The following is a 19033-nucleotide window of genomic DNA, read 5'->3' as shown; positions in this document are numbered from 1 at the left end:
GCTGCGGTCTAACCTTATAGGGGACAATACATTGAGATCTACAATTTCTGAGCCTATTGACTGTGGTACCAGGACAGAAGGGGCTTGGGGTTGAGGGGAGAGGACTTAGTAAGGCGGAGGTCTGGTTCCAGCCATGCACACAATGTTATCATCTTCCTTATCACACAACGGCATCATCTCGCTCCTTTTTCTTTTGTCTTCCATTCTCTCTTTCATGTTTCACATAACCATTTATTTGCATTTACAAGCTCATATTTTCCTTTTTCTTTCTCGTAACACTTTTTTATTTCCTCCACCAAATTCTCACATTTTGTCCAACTGAGTTTGCCATCAAATCCAAACTTTTTATGCCATCTGCCAACATACTTCACACATTCTGGGTCTATTTTATGCACATACTTAATATCACCTTCTAGTGGTTCATTATTTTGATATCACCATATCATTCCAGACCTTTGCCTGAAACATTTCCAATTTTTCCAATTTATATCTCAATTTTAGGGTTTCTAGTTTGGCTTGGCACAATGTATATTTAGTCTGAAGACTGAGAAGTCTGGGTGGTTTGATAAAAAAGGACTGTATCCAGATTCATTCAAGGAATACCCTCTTGGTACTCTTTTAACAACTTTCCAGCTGTCAGATGAAATGGCCAATATCAATCCTACAATGAGGACAAGACATTAAAATATATCTGTGGGTCTACATTCTGTAATAAAATTCTAGTTAATTCTGATATGCAATAAGATGGAAAACAATAAAATGAGAACAATATACAATGTGAATCCCTGAGGACAATGAATTTCCACCCATTTCCAAGAAGACGGACAGATATTACTGGAGTTCATGTGGCACCAAGGATGTAAGAAAAATAGCAATTGAATTAGTGTTTCTAATATTCAAGAGCTAAATAATTTTTACTTATTCAATTGTGACCCAACTTAGCTAGTTGATATTCTATCTGTTCCCACTTTTGCCCAATGTTTCTAGAGGATGAGTATGACAACACAATGTAACTATTAGGAAGGGTCTTCACAAAATAGGAGCTTGAAAATAAATGGGGTCACTTACAGTAGGTGGGTTTGGCTAGGGTAATGGTACAAATACACACGTGACAACATTCTTTACAATTAACAATTGTACAGAAGACATATTATCTATTCGGAGGTCAGATGACATGTACATAGGTTCTTTAAAGAATTACAATAAACTATCTGTTAATTTGTCCTCAGTCCACAAACTTCAATCTGATAATACATTGACAAGCAAAGGGTAATGATGTTTTCAACTTTTGACTTCCAGGCTCCATATCTCACCATCCACAACTGCTTCGAAGGTGGTGAGACCACCATCATTTTATAGACAATCATCTTGGCTATCTCCTACATAAATTTGACTTGCGATTATTTAGCATATGATTAGTTGTGCAGATTCTTGTCATGTCTCTGCATTGTTACGGTTTTGCTCCTAAAAATCTAAATTTAAATTTTTATTAGTATTTTGTAAATCCACCTTTGGCTTTCACCACTGCCTAAATCCTTCTAGGGATGATCTCGATCAAACTCAAACATGTCCCAACTGAAATCTGATCCCGGGTTTCTTCTACACCTTCCCACAGTTGGTGCACACTAGTTGACTCACTTGGGTATGTCTACAGCTTTATCTTCAGCTCTACACACAAGTGCTCAATTGGGCTGAGGTCTGGAGACTGTGGGTGCCAATCCAGCACCTCTAATTCATTGTCATTGAACCATTTATTCACCAATCTCGATGTATGCTTCAGGTAGTTGTCATCCTGGAACACTATATTGTCCTTTTCATACCCATCGTACTCGAGTGTACGAAGTAACTCGTCTTGTAGGATACTCACATATAGCTCAGCATTGGGACCACCATCGATCCTGGTCAAGTATCCAACGCCTTTTGGCTGTGAAACAACCCCATATCATCAGGCTTCCTCCACCAAACTTGACAGTTCCTTCAATGTCTCGATCCATTAGCCCCTTTCTCCCTTGTTTCTTCCAGACCCATTTACAGCATTAGAGCCTAATCTACTGACGTTCGTCTCATCACTCCAAATCACCCGTTTCCAATCTTCTACTCTCCACTTTTTGTACTTTTTTGCAAACTCAAGTTGACGCTTCTTATGACGATATTGAGGTCGAGGCTCCTTCACCTTTTTTCGAGCTACGACTTAATGGCGTCACACGGTGGTTGCATGGACATCTATGATCTCACTATTATGAAGCATAAGGGCCACCTCCACTGCTGTGTTTGTCGCGCAAGAACTGATAGACCTTGTGATGAGCCGACTTGTTGACTCAGATATTTTGCCTGGAAGTCCACCTCTTTTGAATGGACGGACTTCATTTCGTATTCTTTCAACTGTTATGGCGCTCACATGATGCAGTTTGGCAATTTTCTTGGCCGAGAGACAGTTATCAATGAGTTGGATGATGCTATTTCTCTTTTCTTGGGAAATCTTCTTCATGGCTGCTTCTCGAGTCGAACCAGTGACCTTTTGCTTGGGAATCAACCTAATAACACACTGAGGTATTAGGGAATGTGAGAACAGGTTGTGTTTTGTAGTATACAGGAAGAAAAAGATTTTTCCACTACCAGGAGCAAAACAGTAACAATGCAGTGACATGACAAAAATCTGCATAACTAATCATATGCTAAATAGTTGAAAGTCAAATTTATGTATGAGATAGCCAAGATGATTGTCTATAAAATGATGGTAGTCTCACGTTCAAAGCAATAGTGGATGGTGAGATATGGAGCCTGAAAGTCAAAAGCTCAAAACTATTGTTACCCTTTTACTCGTCAGTGTATTTTTCTTCAATAACGTTACTTATTCTCCATCCCTTTTATGATATAATAGTCCAAATCTACGTTGTGGACACGACATTTACAATTTCTCAGTAAGTGGTCTGTTTTTCTACATATTACAAACGATTTTGATTACTAAACCGAATACAAATAACATAAGACACAAAAATACCGTGACAAAACCTTCAGTAAAATTCATGTCAACTCACTTTTTTTTCCAATATATTTCTTCGATTATTGTCCTCTATTTTGTAACTTGATGTGATGTATGTGTACTACTTGTCCATCAGGACTTTGTTGACAATACAAAACACTTTCTCTTCTTTAGTTTATTGGATAAGTGGGAGCAGTCATTGTCCAAAAATGCATGACAGTTTAAGATCAACAATGTCCACTTAACACCTCTGTGTTCTCGATAAAATCCTCTAGTGTATAATTATATATTTTAATTACCAACCAAAAACCTTCGGGATTACCATTCGGGTTCACTCTTTTTCTTACACACAAAGAACCTACATACAATGTACAGACCATTCAATTCAGATCTTAGACTTTCAACCTCCCCAAGCATAAATTAAGTTATTTTTTCATCAGAGGCCGCGTTGAACACATACAGGACCAGCCAGACTCCATGCCCTCAGTATCATGATTCTGTTGTCAGATTACCCGGGGCCAAGGACTCCTTCCCTGTCTCTAACACTAGGGGCGTACTAGCTATCCCTGCTTCCTAGATTACTTCTGATGGTAAAGATGCCGGGGACGCGTGCCTTGCTGAACTCCTGAATCAGCCCTATATCTGTCCCCTCCCCCACTCAGGGAAGTGGGGAGGAATAGTGTATGTCTATGCCCAAACTAGAAAACAAGGAAGCACGTACTGGGATAACTGAAAATACCAATCATAAAAATATGCACTCACAGACAACAGAGAGGAACACTGGGGAGAAAAGGAAGGGAAACTAAATAGGAGAGGAAGAGGATTAGCGCACAGATGAAACATCTAGCAAAAGTCAGAGATGAACACTTCAAACATCTCTACCCACAACCTACTCCTCCACTTCACACCAGCCAGTGCAAGACTTAACACTGGCAATTCAGACTGCCAAAGGTGAGTATATATAGCAGAGGGGAGTGGCCAATACTGAACAGCTGAGATCATCCAAGCTGGGAAGCTTCAGAGACTCTAACCTGAAGAGATTAACCCCTGCACTGCTAACAGAAACCTGCACTTTTTAATATGAAGGAGAAATCCTTCTGATCAGTGCAGGAGTACGGGAAATCAGACACTGTGGTCTTCTGGTCCCTCTCTATCGCGGTAAACTTGTGACACTCAGTCTTTCTGCTTAACGAAGCAATAATAAGAAAAAATGTTTGGTTTCAGTTTATCTTAATCTTACTTTTTTGACTGTGTATTTTTCACTTAATATATCTAATATTTAACCCTGGTACCAATCGACAAGAGATCACACCAAGTTGGATTCCCTTATACACTCTTATCTTGATCCTTATACATTTACACACCCACACAAATCATTCAAGGAGTCTCATATGCATAAAACATACACTCTAAGACGTTTTACTTTTAAAAATACTTAAAGACAGAGAAATAAAAATGACACAATTGACGTAGGACAAAATCCAACACAATAGTGATATAAAATATATAATTAAAATATTTGTAGGTTAAGCCAGCGGATTTGTCACAATCTCCAAGGGTCCTTGACCCTTATCATCTAGTTCATTTTAATGTGTACATGGCGTTATTTATTCTTTTAGTCTTCTTACATAGACTATGGACTCGTCTGCAGAACTTACAACTTATGCTAGTAAATTTCACACTATAAGCGGTATGGTAACTATAGTTCTATAACTAAGGTAATGCAGTTTTAATCTCTATATAGATATAAATGATATACTTATTACAAATTATTTTTATAACACTTAGCATTCCCTAGTAGCCACTCAGTTTTCCCTAGTAAAAACTCAGCTTTCCATAGTGACCACTCCGTTTTCCCAAATAAACACTGAATTTTCCATAGTAACCACATAGCATTCCCATGTAACTCCATTTTCCCTACTAATGACTTAGCTTTCTGTTCTAACCACTCATCTTTCCTTAACAAACATTCGGCTTTTCTAGTAACCCCTTAGTTTTCGCTAGTAACCTTTTAGGTTTCCCTAGTAGACACTCAGCTCTTTCCTAGTAGCCATTCAGTTTTTCCTAGTAATCACTCAGCTTTCCTTAGCAAACATTTGGCTTTTCCTAGTAACCCCTTAGCTTTCCCTAGTAGCCACTCAGGTTTTCCTAGTAGCCACTTATGTTTTCCTAGTAGCCACTTTGCTTTCCCCCTTAGCCACTCAGGTTTCCCAGTAGCCACTCAGTTTTTCCCAGTAGCCACTCAGGTTTTCCTAGTAGCCACTTAGTTTTTGCTAGTAGCCACTTAGCTTTCCCTAGTAGTCACTCATGTTTCCCTAGTAGCCACTCATGTTTTCCTAGTAGCCACTTAGCTTTCCCTAGTAGCCACTCATGTTTTCCTAGTAGCCACTCAGTTTTTCCCAGTAGCCACTCAGTTTTTCCCTGTAGCCAATCAAGTTTTCCTAGTACCCACTTAGTTTTTTGCTAGTAGCCACTTAGATTTCCCTAGTAGTCACTCATGTTTCCTTAGTAGCCACTCATGTTTTCCTAGTAGCCACTTAGCTTTCCCCCTTAGCCACTCAGGTTTTCTCAATAGCCACTCAGGTTTCCCAGTAGCCACTCAGTTTTTCCCAGTAGCCACTCAGGTTTTCCTAGTAGCCACTTATGTTTTCCTAGTAGCCACTTTGCTTTCCCCCTTAGCCACTCAGGTTTCCCAGTAGCCACTCAGTTTTTCCCAGTAGCCACTCAGGTTTTCCTAGTAGCCACTTAGTTTTTGCTAGTAGCCACTTAGCTTTCCCTAGTAGTCACTCATGTTTCCCTAGTAGCCACTCATGTTTTCCTAGTAGCCACTTAGCTTTCCCTAGTAGCCACTCATGTTTTCCTAGTAGCCACTCAGTTTTTCCCAGTAGCCACTCAGTTTTTCCCTGTAGCCAATCAAGTTTTCCTAGTACCCACTTAGTTTTTTGCTAGTAGCCACTTAGATTTCCCTAGTAGTCACTCATGTTTCCTTAGTAGCCACTCATGTTTTCCTAGTAGCCACTTAGCTTTCCCCCTTAGCCACTCAGGTTTTCTCAATAGCCACTCAGGTTTCCCAGTAGCCACTCAGTTTTTCCCAGTAGCCACTCAGGTTTTCCTAGTAGCCACTTAGTTTTTGCTAGTAGCCACTTAGCTTTCCCTAGTAGTCACTCATGTTTCCCTAGTAGCCACTCATGTTTCCCTAGTAGCCACTCATGTTTTCCTAGCAGCCACTTATGTTTTCCTTGTAGCCACTTAGCTTTCCTTAGTAGCCACTCATGTTTTACTAGTAGCCACTCAGTTTTTCCCAGTAGCCAATCAGGTTTTCCTAGTAGCCACTTAGTTTTGCTAGTAGCCACTTAGATTTCCCTAGTAGTCACTCATGTTTCCTTAGTAGCCACTCATGTTATCCTAGTAGCCACTTAGCTTTCTGTAGTAGCCACTTAGTTTTCCCCAGTAGCCACTCAATTTTTCCCAGTAGCGACTCAGATTTCCCAGTAGCCACTCAGGTTTCCTAGTAGCCACTCAGTTTTTCCAGGTAGCCACTCAGGTTTCCTAGTAGCCACTCAGTTTTTCCCAGTAGCCACTCAGTTTTCCCATTAACTACTCAGATTTTCCCAGTAGCCATTCAGGTTTCCCAGTAGCCACTCAGTTTTTCCCAGTAGCCACTCAGGTTTCCCAGTAGCCACTCAGTTTTTCCCAGTAGCCACCTAGGTTTCCCAGTAGCTACTCAGTTTTCCCAGTAGACAGGTTTCCCAGTAACTACTCAGATTTTCCCAGTAGCCATTCAGGTTTCCCAGTAGCCACTCAGCTTTTACCAGTAGCCACTCAGGTTTCCCAGTAGCCACTCAGTTTTCCCAGTAGCCACTCAGGTTTCCCAGTAGCTACTCAGGTTTCCCAGTAGCCACTCATGTTTTCCTAGTAGCCACTTAGCTTTCCGTAGTAGCCACTTAGTTTTCCTCAGTAGCCACTCAGGTTTTCCCAATAGCCACTCAGGTTTTCCTAGTAGCCACTTAGCTTTCCCTAGTAGTCACTCATGTTTCCCTAGTAGCCACTCATATTTTCCTAGTAGTCACTCATGTTTTCCTAGTAGCCACTTAGCTTTCGGTAGTAGACACTAAGCTTTCCCCTGTAGCTACTCAGTTTTTCCCAGTAGCCACTCAGTTTTTCCCAGTAGCCACTCAATTTTTCCCAGTAGCCACTCAGCTTTTCCAGTAGCCACTCAGTTTTTCCCAGTAGCCACTCAGATTTTCCCAGTAGCCACTCAGTTTTTCCCAGTAGTCACTCAGTTTTTTCCCAGTAGCCACTCAGGTTTCCCAATAGCCACTCAGTTTTTCCCAGTAGCCACTCAGGTTTTCCCAGTAGCCACTCAGGTTTTTCCCAGTAGCCACTCACGTTTCCCAGTAGCCACTCAGTTTTTCCCAGTAGCCACTCAGGTTTTCCCAGTAGCCACTCAGTTTTTCTCTGTAGCCACTCAGCTTTCCCAGTAGCCACTCAGATTTTCCCAGTAGCCACTCACTTTTTCTCAGTAGCCACTCAGCTTTCCCAGTAGCCGCTCAGTTTTTCTCAGTAGCCACTCAGTTTTTTCCCAGTAGCCACTCAGGTTTCCCAGTAGCCACTCAGTTTTGTGCCGCTCCATTCATCCTCTATGGGGCTGCCGGAAAAAGTCGAGCTCAGCGCTCTGCAGGGAATAAATGGAGAAGTGGTGGAGTCAATCAGCACGGGATCTAGCAGACCCCACCAGCCAACCGGATAGCCCATGGATTGGTGACAACTTGCTTGCACCGGCCGACCCCTATAAGTAACTAGCCAATAAGCTCCAGTGCAAAAACATTTACTTAGGAGGAAAAAAACACCAAATCAAGGAGCAGATGGTTATCTCCTTCTGACCAATAATGAGGGGATCACTGTGCAGGGAGGGGTCCTGTATAAATAGGATGGAGTTTGGAGCTCATGACATTCCCTGACTCCATCTCCAGTCACCATGAGCTTCATCCTCAGCCTGATCCTGCTGTGCGCTGGAGCCTCTTATGTGGCTGCCGGTAAGACTTTATTCTCCTTATTCTTTGATCACTTTTTTTCTAACTTTCATGTTACTTTTGTTATTCTTTTGTGTTTTTTTTTGTTGTATTTTTTCCCTTTTTACCACTTTGGATCATTTCCAATGCACGAATAGTTAATGTAAAATCTCAAAATCTGGATGTATGGGAGACTGCGGTTACCCCCAATATTCCCCTTCTTCCATGTTACTTTCCCAGTAGTTTGGGACGCTGAGATATGGGGAGCTGTTTGAGCTGCCCCGGTGATTACTGGTGATATGGAGGTATCGTTTTTCCTTCATTACTCGGGCAACCCTAGTAAACAGCTCCCCATATCTCAGCTTCCAGGGCTCACGTAATATATGGAAAATATGTGTAGATGAATATATTTAATTTATTTTTCTTGTTCTGCATTTAGTTTATTTTAATTGTATTATGAACATATTATATTTCTTTATTATTATTTAGTACTATTGGTAGTATTTTTTTTTAGTATTATTATTTTTTAGTATATTTTAGTATTTTTTTATTAGTAGTATATCTTTAGTATTTTTAGTATTATTCATATTTATTATTATTATATTTTTGTATTAATATATATATATTTTTTTTAGAATTATTATAATATATATATATATTTTTCAGGATTTTTAGATATTAGTTGCATATTGGTGCCAGGAAACCTAAGACAGATCGATGCCGGTGCTGGACAAGTGTGGGGAGTTGACTATCAAGACCAAATTTTCCAATTGGTTGGTGACAGCTGGCAGCAAGTTCCCGGGCAGCTCCTTCATGTGTCTGTTGGACCAGCTGGAGTCTGGGGGGTCAATAGAGCAAATACTGTCTTCGTTCTGCAGAACAATGTGTGGACGGTGGTGCCAGGTAATGTAAGGTTGAATGTACACTACATGATTGCACACACAGGTTTCTTAATAGACTGTTTCCTCACTTATATCTGCACACATTGACTGGTAATAGATCATCCCATGTGCACTGACTGTCATTGTTCTCGGCAGCACATACTGTTTACACAGGACCATGTGCTGCCGAGAACTATAATTTTTTTAAGCAAGCTTAAAAATCATTCCCACCAACAAACATGAGTTTTGTCGACATCACCATCAAAATGGATTCAGGAGCGAGCTTCCAACAGTCATTAGGCTGTTGGCAGAGGCGTAACTAAAGTCTGATGGACCCTGGTGCAAGATTTGGACCTTGGCCCCCTCCCCATGCATGTTTTTCAGATGTATGGACGTTGTAGCATTCTAAATCCTATAAAGACATACATGCTAGCCCCCTCCCCCTTCATTATGTAGTAATGTCCCCCATCTTGGGCCCCTTTCAGGCATATATCTTCGACATCATGGGCTCATCCTGGTATACATATATCTCCCTTCTTGGCATATATGTCCCCCATACTGGGCCCTTTTCCTGGTATATATATGCCCCCCCCATACTGGGCCCTTTTCTGGTATATGTCCCCCATCCTGGGCTCATCCTGGTATATATGTCCCCCATCCTGGTATGTATATCCCCCATCCTGTCATATATTTTCACCAATCTATATGTTTCCCATTCTGCCTGTCTTGCCAGACCCCAGAGCATAACAAACGTAATATGTACAAAAATATAGAAAATACTCCGCTTACCTCCCTGGCCCCTCCACTCCTCTCAGTCACCTGTCCGGTCCTCATTGCCACCATTTGCATAGAATTCCCTGGGCCTCTCACACTGGGCCGGGGTTTCCGGGTGTGATGAAGCCTGGGAGGGTTCTGCGTAAGCTTGCGCCAATGGTTATGTCATCATGGCACGTGCATAACCCTCCTGGAGGATTCAATGCAAGTGGCGGCGATCTGAAGATTGACTAAGACAGGACGGGTGATGGTGAGGAGCAGAGGGGCAAAAAATGTGAGCGATAAGGGGAGTATAAGGATTTTTTTTTTTAACATTTTGATGGTCTTTTATGGTTCAGAAAAATGGCATCCCATTTTGCTTAATCAAATTACAAGAAATGGGCATCTTGGCCAATGCAGATTTTGGACAATTTAAGTAGAATTCTATTCCACTCAAATCTATTTTCTCAACCCTACAAGAAGCATTTCTATAATTTTTACCAATGCTAGTGATAAAGGGATATACATTGACAAATATTTGCATGGATCAAATGCAATCCGTGTCATACACTGCCTCTAGTGGCCAGCACTAGGCATTACCCAATGTAACTTCTAATTTCCCTGTCCATTTCTATACCTACAGGTAGCCTTAATCAGGTGGATGCCGGTGGTTCTATCTATGTGGCTGGAGTGGACGCTCAGAACAATGTGTTTTGCTCACCATCTTCACTCACGCCATTTTGTCCTATTGATGGATCTCTGAACTATTACAGCTGTGGACAATATGGTTGCTGGGGAGTCAACAGTGCTAACAATATATTTTACCGTGAGTTTGTGACCCAACAATCATGCCAGGGAGTTAAATGGCAGCCGCTGGCGGGCAGTCTGAGCATGCTGGAGGTCGGCACAGATGGCTCCGTCTATGGTGTCAATGCAGCTGGACAGGTCTTCAAGAGGTAAGGAAAGAATCACATGCTAGAATATTTGTGAATAGATTGGGATGATATCCTATTCCTCAAAAATTCCAGGAAGCTGAGGTCTAGGAGGCTCTTTGACGAGGTTCTCACATTATAAAATCACTTCTTAGCATCTCAAAAAACGTCCACCATAACAGTAGAACCTCTCTGCAGTGATTCGAGAAGATCTTTCTTCGTGTTGCATATGTCCAATTTTTGGCAAAAATTGAATGTTAGCGATAGCATTTTAAAAAAACATTCTTCGAACGATCTGTTTTTTTTTTTTTCTTTCAGGCTTGATATCTTTAATGGGGCCCCCTACGGTACGGGATGGTATCGTTTTGAAACCTGCACCACCATCAAACATGTCACTTACGATGCCGGATTTCTGTGGCTTCTGTCTCAAACCGGAGACATTTATAAATGCTATGAGGTTACTTCCTAGAAGTTCCTATTCTTTTCATTGTTGAGGAGGAGAGCAGTTACATTTCTTGAGAGTGAATTTTTTATTTGAGACGTGTGACTTGCATTGAATTCATTGAATTAAATTTTTTGTTGGAAACTTTGGTTGCTTTGCTTATTCTGCATTGTTCAAGAGTTTTCTGGGTCATGTCTGGGGTCTGTATTTGGGGTGGGGGTATCCTAGACAGTAGTCCGGACAAAAATGAAAAAATATTGGCTTATGTTGAAAGCTATTGCATTGTAGTAAAGTACACACATGTGCTACATCACCAGATAAAGGTTTTTTTTCCATGTTAGAAGGTGATAGAATATCTCTTTTCTGATTGGTTGCGGTCAGACTGCCAGAATCCCCATTATCCTGCTAATAATTACAGCAACCGCCATAGCCGATTTATTCCCCGATTTGGTGGGAGTCCGAGTGTCTGGCTATATGATATCACTTTCATGATGGCAAAACATCTATCTATTGTAGGTATTAGGTACCGTTCACACAGGCAATGCAGTTTGGTCCAAACGTTCAGTTTTATTGGGATTTAAGGGATTCAAAGCCAAAAACAGCCTTTCCTGGGCACGAAGGTATCACAGCAAATAAACAGTTCTTTCAACAGGCACATATATCAGTGTAAGTTCACCCAAACAGAAAAGTCCTGTGTCCCGAGGCAAAATTTACACGAAGTGGTACAGTCCTACAAATCTCTGCATCCTCTTCAGCCTTAGCTCCAGCAGCTTCCAGTGCCAAACAGAAGTGATCATCTCCAGCCACAATTCATACTGAACAGGCTGCAGCTTCCACACGTTCTATGCAGCTTCAACACACAGACTGCTCAGCTTTCCTAGATGACCCATGCAATCTCCATTCAGAGAGAGACCCCGGCATGCCTCTCTCTCTCTCTCAGCCACAGCTCACATTTTGGCTGGTCATTCACCAGCAGCACACGACTCTGCTCCATCCAACAGACAGACACACTTAGTGAACAAAGGCCCTGGTTCTTAGCTAGCCAGCTACAACAAATCAAGACCTACAGTGCTAGGATTAACCCAATCCTACCTGGCTTTGCTACACTGGCCACTATGTATGTGCTGAACTACTTGCAGTTTTTTTCACATTGAAGTCAGTAGGGAAAAGTAAAAAGTACAAGAATTAGAAAAAAAAAGTAAAAACACGATGGGATTAAAAACAAAAGCATAGAATGCTCAAAATCACAGCAAAAAAAATGTGATATTTGACATAGAACATCTGGCTGCAAAAGAACATTTAGTAAGAATTTTCTAAAAATTCTTATTTGAATGTTTTTCTAGAAAACAGCTGTCTTCTCTGATAATTCAAGTGCAACAAAGGTACAATACTAAAGGCCCTGTCACACATAACGAGATCGCTAGCGAGATTGTTATTGCGTCACGATTTTGGGATCGCTGGGGAGATGTCAAACATGCAGAACTTTCCAACAATCTCGGCCGCCCCAGCGATCTAACCAACGATCTCGGTGGTCGTTGGGACGCTTTCACACAGCAGCTATTTCAACGATCCACACCTTGATAAGGGCTGTACTGTGTCAAAAAGGCGTGCATAAAATTGCTTTTCCGCACCCCCCTCATCTCCAGTTGGTGGACGCTACTGCATTCAGATTGGGTGGCCTTGGTTTAACACTGCGTCTCCGGTCAGATGGGATCTCTACTGCGTCTCCATTAAAAATGAAAACTCATTTGAGACCCCAAACAATACCTACCTCGCTAAAGATGCCTGATTTCTTCAAAGTGGAGTCACAGCCGGAGAACGCTGGTGGGATCTGAAAAAACAAGGACGCAGTAGTGACCACCAATCGGGGACGAGGAGCGCAGAAAAGTCCAATCTATCCATGCCTACATGTCTCAGCTCTGAATCGCTAATGAGGTCGTTGATAAGGTGTCAAATACAGTGATGCACACTGCCCAGCGGGAGCGCAACGACCCAGGAATGGTCCAGGAAGCTTTGTAACGATCAGCGATCTCACAGCAGGGGCCTGATCGTTGCTACCTGTCAGACATAACGAGATCGCTAGCGAGATCGCTATTGCGTCACCAAAAATCGTGACTCATTAGCGATCTCGCTAGCGATCTCGTTATGTGTGACGGGGCCTTAACTGTGGTATTCTCCAGTACAACAGTGCAGGCTACAAATTGAAACAGACTGCCAATCATTCGGACCAAATGCTCTTATGTTGGTTAAAATGAGCTTTAAGTTTGGTTAAAAAAAATCATTGTCCTCGACAGTACATAGTCTACTGTTAACAAGACATGTGCTGCCAAGATCAGTGATATTGTATGCGCACAGAACGATCATGGTAACGTTCGTTCTGTGCACATGGAACTGCCGTCTTCTAGGTTATTAACCAAGTACCGAACTACTTTCATTTTGCCGATTGGGGGTCTTTTACTGGACCGTGTAAATGTAACATTACTGTAATTTAGATAGAATTAAAATTAGTGAACATGAATGATCAGAACAACAAATGCCTAATGGGAAGTCTGAAAACCAAGGTCAAAAGCTGGCAATATACATTAGATGGCTGTTGGCCAAACCCACCAATATCGATGGGTTTGGCCAATGGTCTAAGGAGTATGGAGGCGCCGGCCGACTGATGGTCAAGAGAGATGTCGATCATGCATGTCCAATTTTGGACTGCTGATCACTTTGTTCTCCTGGAAATAAGCAGCCATCCAACGTGTTCAGTTGACAGCTTCTTATGTGTATGGGAGAGCTGACTGAGATTAACGATCATCCAACATATTGTTTGGCCAGCAGCCATTATTCGGCCATCTTTAGATATATATTTAGATCCACGGTCGTGTTGATACCTAATATGTGTATTTTTGCTGTTGTTGTTATAGGTGTTATAATTCTGAGTAACATTTATTTTTTTTTAATTGTTCTTTTTTTTTTACCACTGTAACTGGGGAACCTGGACAAGCCCCTGTTACAGGGGAAAACATCCTGGAGTTACAGGCAGAGTTGTTCTGGACCAGCAACTCTGGAGACCAGGCCATCATGTGATCGACAGGACATTCAGGAGCATCAACGATGCTGATGCTTAGCGCTTATTAAGTATTATGGAGCCAGCAAAATAGAAGGTAGAAGCGGTAATAAACTGCTTCTGTCTTCTCTGCTAGATGGCAGAAGTGGGAGCTTTAACCCCCATGTCCTAAACTTACAATGGTGCAGTTTTTAAAGCCAAGGACCAAGCGCTTGTCATTATCTGGTTAAAATCATTTTTATGTGACACAAGAAACAATGAAAAAAAAAAAAGTACCATAAAGGTATACTACTGAGAAAAGCATAAATAGAAAAATTACAGCAATGTTGTTTTTAGGTTTTATATTAGAATCTCATAATTTATCAAAATTGAAAAACACCAAAACAAACAAACGCCAAATAGATGAATCTAAGGGTATGTGCACACGATGCAGAAATGCTCAGGATTTTTTCCTGAGCGTTTCTGCATCTCTCTGGCAGGAAAAAACGCATGCGGATTGTACATGCGGTTTCCTGCCAGGGACATGCGGAAATGAAGCGGTCTTCACTTTCATTTCCGCATGCGGGTTGACAAGCGCTTCCCAAGCGATTTTAGCATCACTTGGAAAGTGCTTGTCAACTTCACACTATATAAATCCATGCAACCGGCATGGATTTATATAGTGTGTGATGTCAAAAAATAAAAAATAAATCTATACGTTACCATCTGATGGCCCCCGGTGTCCTGCTTCATCGGTCCCGGCTGCCGGCAGTGAAGACTGTAGGACCTTCCGACGTCAGCGTCACGTGACCCGTCACATGACTCTGACGTCAGCGAAGGTCCTTCATTCAACCGCGAAGTGCGCGGGAAGCCGGCAGGACGCAGCGCGGGCCGTCAGAAGGTGAGAATATATATTTTTTTTATTTTATTCTTTTTTTTTTAATGATACCTGGGTCTGGATGAGAGTCCTCTCCTCCACACCCGGGTACCATCCGCACATTAGACCGCATGAAAAGCGCATCAACATATACAGTGATGCGGATTCCATGCGGTCTAATGCAAGTCAATGGCGGCAAAAGAGCAGTGTTTCCGCAAAATTAATTGACATGCTGCGGATTTTTGACCGCAGCGTTTACGCTGCGGAAAAATCCGCATCATGGGCACAGCACATGCGGATTTCCATTGGGGAACATTGCTGCCCTTCTACCATGCGTTTTTCATGCGTTTCCGCGGTGTTTACGCAACTGCAAAAACGCCGCGGAAACGCCTAAGGCTGAGGCTGAGTTCACACGATGCGTTTTTCATGCGTTTCCGCGGCGTTTACGCAACTGCAAAAACGCCGCGGAAACGCCTAAGGCTGAGGCTGAGTTCACACGATGTGTTTTTCATGCATTTCCGCGGCGTTTTTGCAGTTGCGTAAACGCCGCGGAAACGCATGAAAAACGCATGGTAGAAGGGCAGCAATGTTCCCCAATGGAAATCCGCATGTGCTGTGCCCATGATGCGGATTTTTCCGCAGCGTAAACGCTGAGCTCAGAAATCCGCAGCATGTCAATTAATTTTGCGGAAACGCTGCTCTTTTGCCGCCATTGACTTGCATTAGACCGCATGGAATCCGCATCACTGTATATGTTGATGCGCTTTTCATGCGGTCTAATGTGCGGATGGTACCCGGGTGTGGATGAGAGGACTCTCATCCAGACCCAGGTACCATTAAAAAAAAAAGAATAAAATAAAAAATATATATATTCTCACCTTCTGACGGCCCGCGCTGCGTCCTGCTGGCTTCCCGCGCACTTCGCGGTTGAATGAAGGACCTTCGCTGACGTCAGAGTCATGTGACGGGTCACGTGACGCTGACGTCGGAAGGTCCTACAGTCTTCACTGCCGGCAGCCGGGACCGATGAAGCAGGACACCGGGGGCCATCAGATGGTAACGTATAGATTTATTTTTTATTTTTTGACATCACACACTATATAAATCCATGCCGGTTGCATGGATTTATATAGTGTGAAGTTGACAAGCACTTTCCAAGTGATGCTAAAATCGCTTGGGAAGCGCTTGTCAACCCGCATGCGGAAATGAAAGTGAAGACCGCTTCATTTCCGCATGTCCCTGGCAGGAAACCGCATGTACAATCCGCATGCGTTTTTTCCTGCCAGAGAGATGCAGAAACGCTCAGGAAAAAATCCTGAGCATTTCTGCATCGTGTGCACATACCCTAACTTTGGCAGAAACCAGTCAATATCTCTGGGTTTGGTCGCCAGTCTGGGGCTCCTTACAGATGATTGTTGGGAAGATAAGGACAAGTTTCAGACTGCTGATCCTTTTGTTTTCCTTGAGATAAGCAGCCACCAGAGAAGTCCAGTGGCAGTTCCCGCAGAGAAAACAGGAACGACCGACTGAGTGCTATTGTGTATGGGAGAGCTGATCGAGATAGCTGCAAGACAAATGATCCATCAAACCATTGTCTGACCGACAGCTATATAAGGTGTATGGGAGTTTTAGGCTGTGTGTGCACGGTGCATTTTTTTTCTACGCAGATTTGTCACAAAACAACAGGCTAGCAAAGTGAATGAGAATCCTGAAGTCTAATGCACACGTAGCTTATTTGTCACCTGCAGATTTAAATCTGGAGCATGTTAATTCTTTTTTTTGCTGCAGATTTCACCCCCACTAATGACTGCAAAAAAATCTGCACCAAAAATGCAGTACACAAATACAAATACAGTAGTTCAGGCTCCTTTTGAAGTTGCTTTACCTTGAAGCTTTTTTTTTTTAACTTAATTATTGTTCCGCCTTTGCAAAGTTATGAATTTTTCTGCCTTGTTCATGCTCTTTTAGATGCTGCTTTGAGCTGCTGCTCCAGCAAGAATCTGTACTCAAACAATATTTACAAACACTCTCCCTGTGTGAGCTTATTTGCTCCCTTCTGTAAGTTCAGACAGTGATTGTAAATACAGTTTAAATAAAGATTCTTGTTAGAGCAGCAGCTCAAAGCAGCATCTAAAAGAGCATGAACTAGGCAGAAAGACTCATAACTTTGCAAAGGTGGAAAAATAGTAAAAAAAAGGTAAGAAAGAATTGTAAAGTGTTGTGGAATATGTTGGTGCTATATAAATAAAACTTATTATTATTTAGTTACTCTTTAAAAAAATAACAATAATTGAAACAAAAGTTTATGAGAACTCCAAAATTCATACCAGAAAGATCCGACAAGAGCAAAAAAAAATGTTTTATTTTTAAAGGGGTTTTTCAGGATTTTCAGAAACTTGACTAACAGTGGCAAATCTTGTAAAAAAATTAACCAATTTTCGCTTGAAAACCCTTTATAAGTTCTGGAGTTCCCAGCTTAGACCAGTGATTGGCTGCAGCATTCAGGTGAATGATAGATGCATCAGCAGTTATTGGCTGCCGGCCTGTCTGGAGTCAGTGACGCGCTGGTATTGGGAGTGGCAGGGGATATAACAGATGAGTTTGGCTTATTTTTTTTATTTATATTTCCAGATCTTAGGCAGGATTCTTAAAAAAAAAAACATCTGACAAACTTTTTTAAATTTAAAGGTAAGGTGCCGTGATTTTTAATTTTGTATTAATAATTATTGATTATATAATAGTTTTAATAAAAAAAAAACGTTAATAGTTTTTTTTATGAATGTTTATTTCCGCCACTAGGCGCTGCTATTTGCATTTGGGGGTGTGTAAGTGTCTGGGCACTACACTTACCCACCTCAAATACAGCAGCCCCTGGGCATAAGAGCCTGGGGCCATATATACCAGGAGGATGGGGCCATTGATACCAGGAGGATGGGGCCATATATACCAGGAGGATGAAGCCATATATACCAGGATGATAGGGACATATATGCTAGGAGGATGGGGCCATATATACCAGGAGGATGAAGCCATATATACCAGGATGATAGGGACATATATACCAGGAGGACGGGGCCGTATACACCAGGAGGATGGGGCCATATATACCAGGAGGATGAAGCCATATATACCAGGATGATAGGGACATATATGCCAGGAGGATGGGGCCATATATACCAGGAAGATGGGGACATATATACCAGGAGGATGGGGCCATATATACCAGGAGGATGGGGCCATATATACCAGGAGGATGGGGCCATATATGCCAGGAGGATGGGGCCATATATACCAGGAGGATGGGGCCATATATACCAGGATAATGGGGCCATGTATACTAGGAGGATGGGGCCATATATATACCAGGAGAGTTGGGCCATATACACCAGGAGGAAGGGGCCATATGTACCAGGAGGTTGAGGTCATATATACCAGGAGGATGGGGCCATATATACCAGGAGGATGAGGCCATATATACTAGGAGGATGGGGCCATATATATACCAGGAGAGTGGGGCCATATATACCAGGAGGAAGGGGCCATATATACCTGGAGGTTGAGGCCATATATACCAGGAGGATGGGGCCATATATACCAGGAGGATGGGGCCATAAATACCAGGAGGATGGGGCCATATATACCAGGAGGATGAGGCCATATATGCCAGGAGGATGGGGCCATATATACCAGGAGGATGGGGCCATATATACCAGGAGGATGGGGCCATATATGCCAGGAGGATGGGGCCATATATACCAGGAGGATGGGATGAGATGACTCGCCCAGGGGGATGGGGATGACTCAGCGACCGGGCCTAGTTGTTAGCTTCGGGGGATGTCGCGGCAGTCGGCTCCCGGGGCCGTACCCTGGGCCTCTCTTTTAAAAGGGTGGTTGGTTTGCTAGTTATATGTAAGTTCGTGACGCCACCTGTGGTATCTGGTGAGAAGCACCAGCGCTGCGGCAGCCCGCTGAGGCCGGTGATAAGGCAGCTTGATGGTACAGCTCCCCACAGGTGGAGCTTGGCCTCAGGGCAGCGTATGAAGGGGGGATGCAGGACAGGAGAGACCCAGCCGGGCCTACGGAAAGACAGGCAAACACACAGTTCTCTTCAGTACCTTT

The 19033-nt window shown here is 42.6% G+C and overlaps 1 protein-coding gene across 1 annotated transcript in view; it reads left to right on the top strand.

Moving 5' to 3' along the window:
* The first annotated feature begins 7961 nt into the window (after positions 1-7961).
* LOC141171696 (fish-egg lectin-like) overlaps positions 7962-19033 on the top strand; it is a 55466-nt gene continuing 44394 nt past the window's right edge. The window contains exons 1-4 of the mRNA XM_073655350.1: positions 7962-8019; positions 8671-8898; positions 10273-10585; positions 10880-11018. Of these exons, the coding sequence (XP_073511451.1) occupies positions 7962-8019; positions 8671-8898; positions 10273-10585; positions 10880-11018 (738 nt within the window). The remainder of the gene's footprint in view (positions 8020-8670; positions 8899-10272; positions 10586-10879; positions 11019-19033) is intronic.

This window comes from Phyllobates terribilis, unplaced genomic scaffold (genome assembly GCF_046119375.1).
Source record: "Phyllobates terribilis strain yellow unplaced genomic scaffold, ASM4611937v1 Scaffold_12__6_contigs__length_324123572, whole genome shotgun sequence".
Taxonomy (NCBI): domain Eukaryota; kingdom Metazoa; phylum Chordata; class Amphibia; order Anura; family Dendrobatidae; genus Phyllobates; species Phyllobates terribilis.
This window is presented reverse-complemented; position numbering and strand designations above follow the sequence as displayed.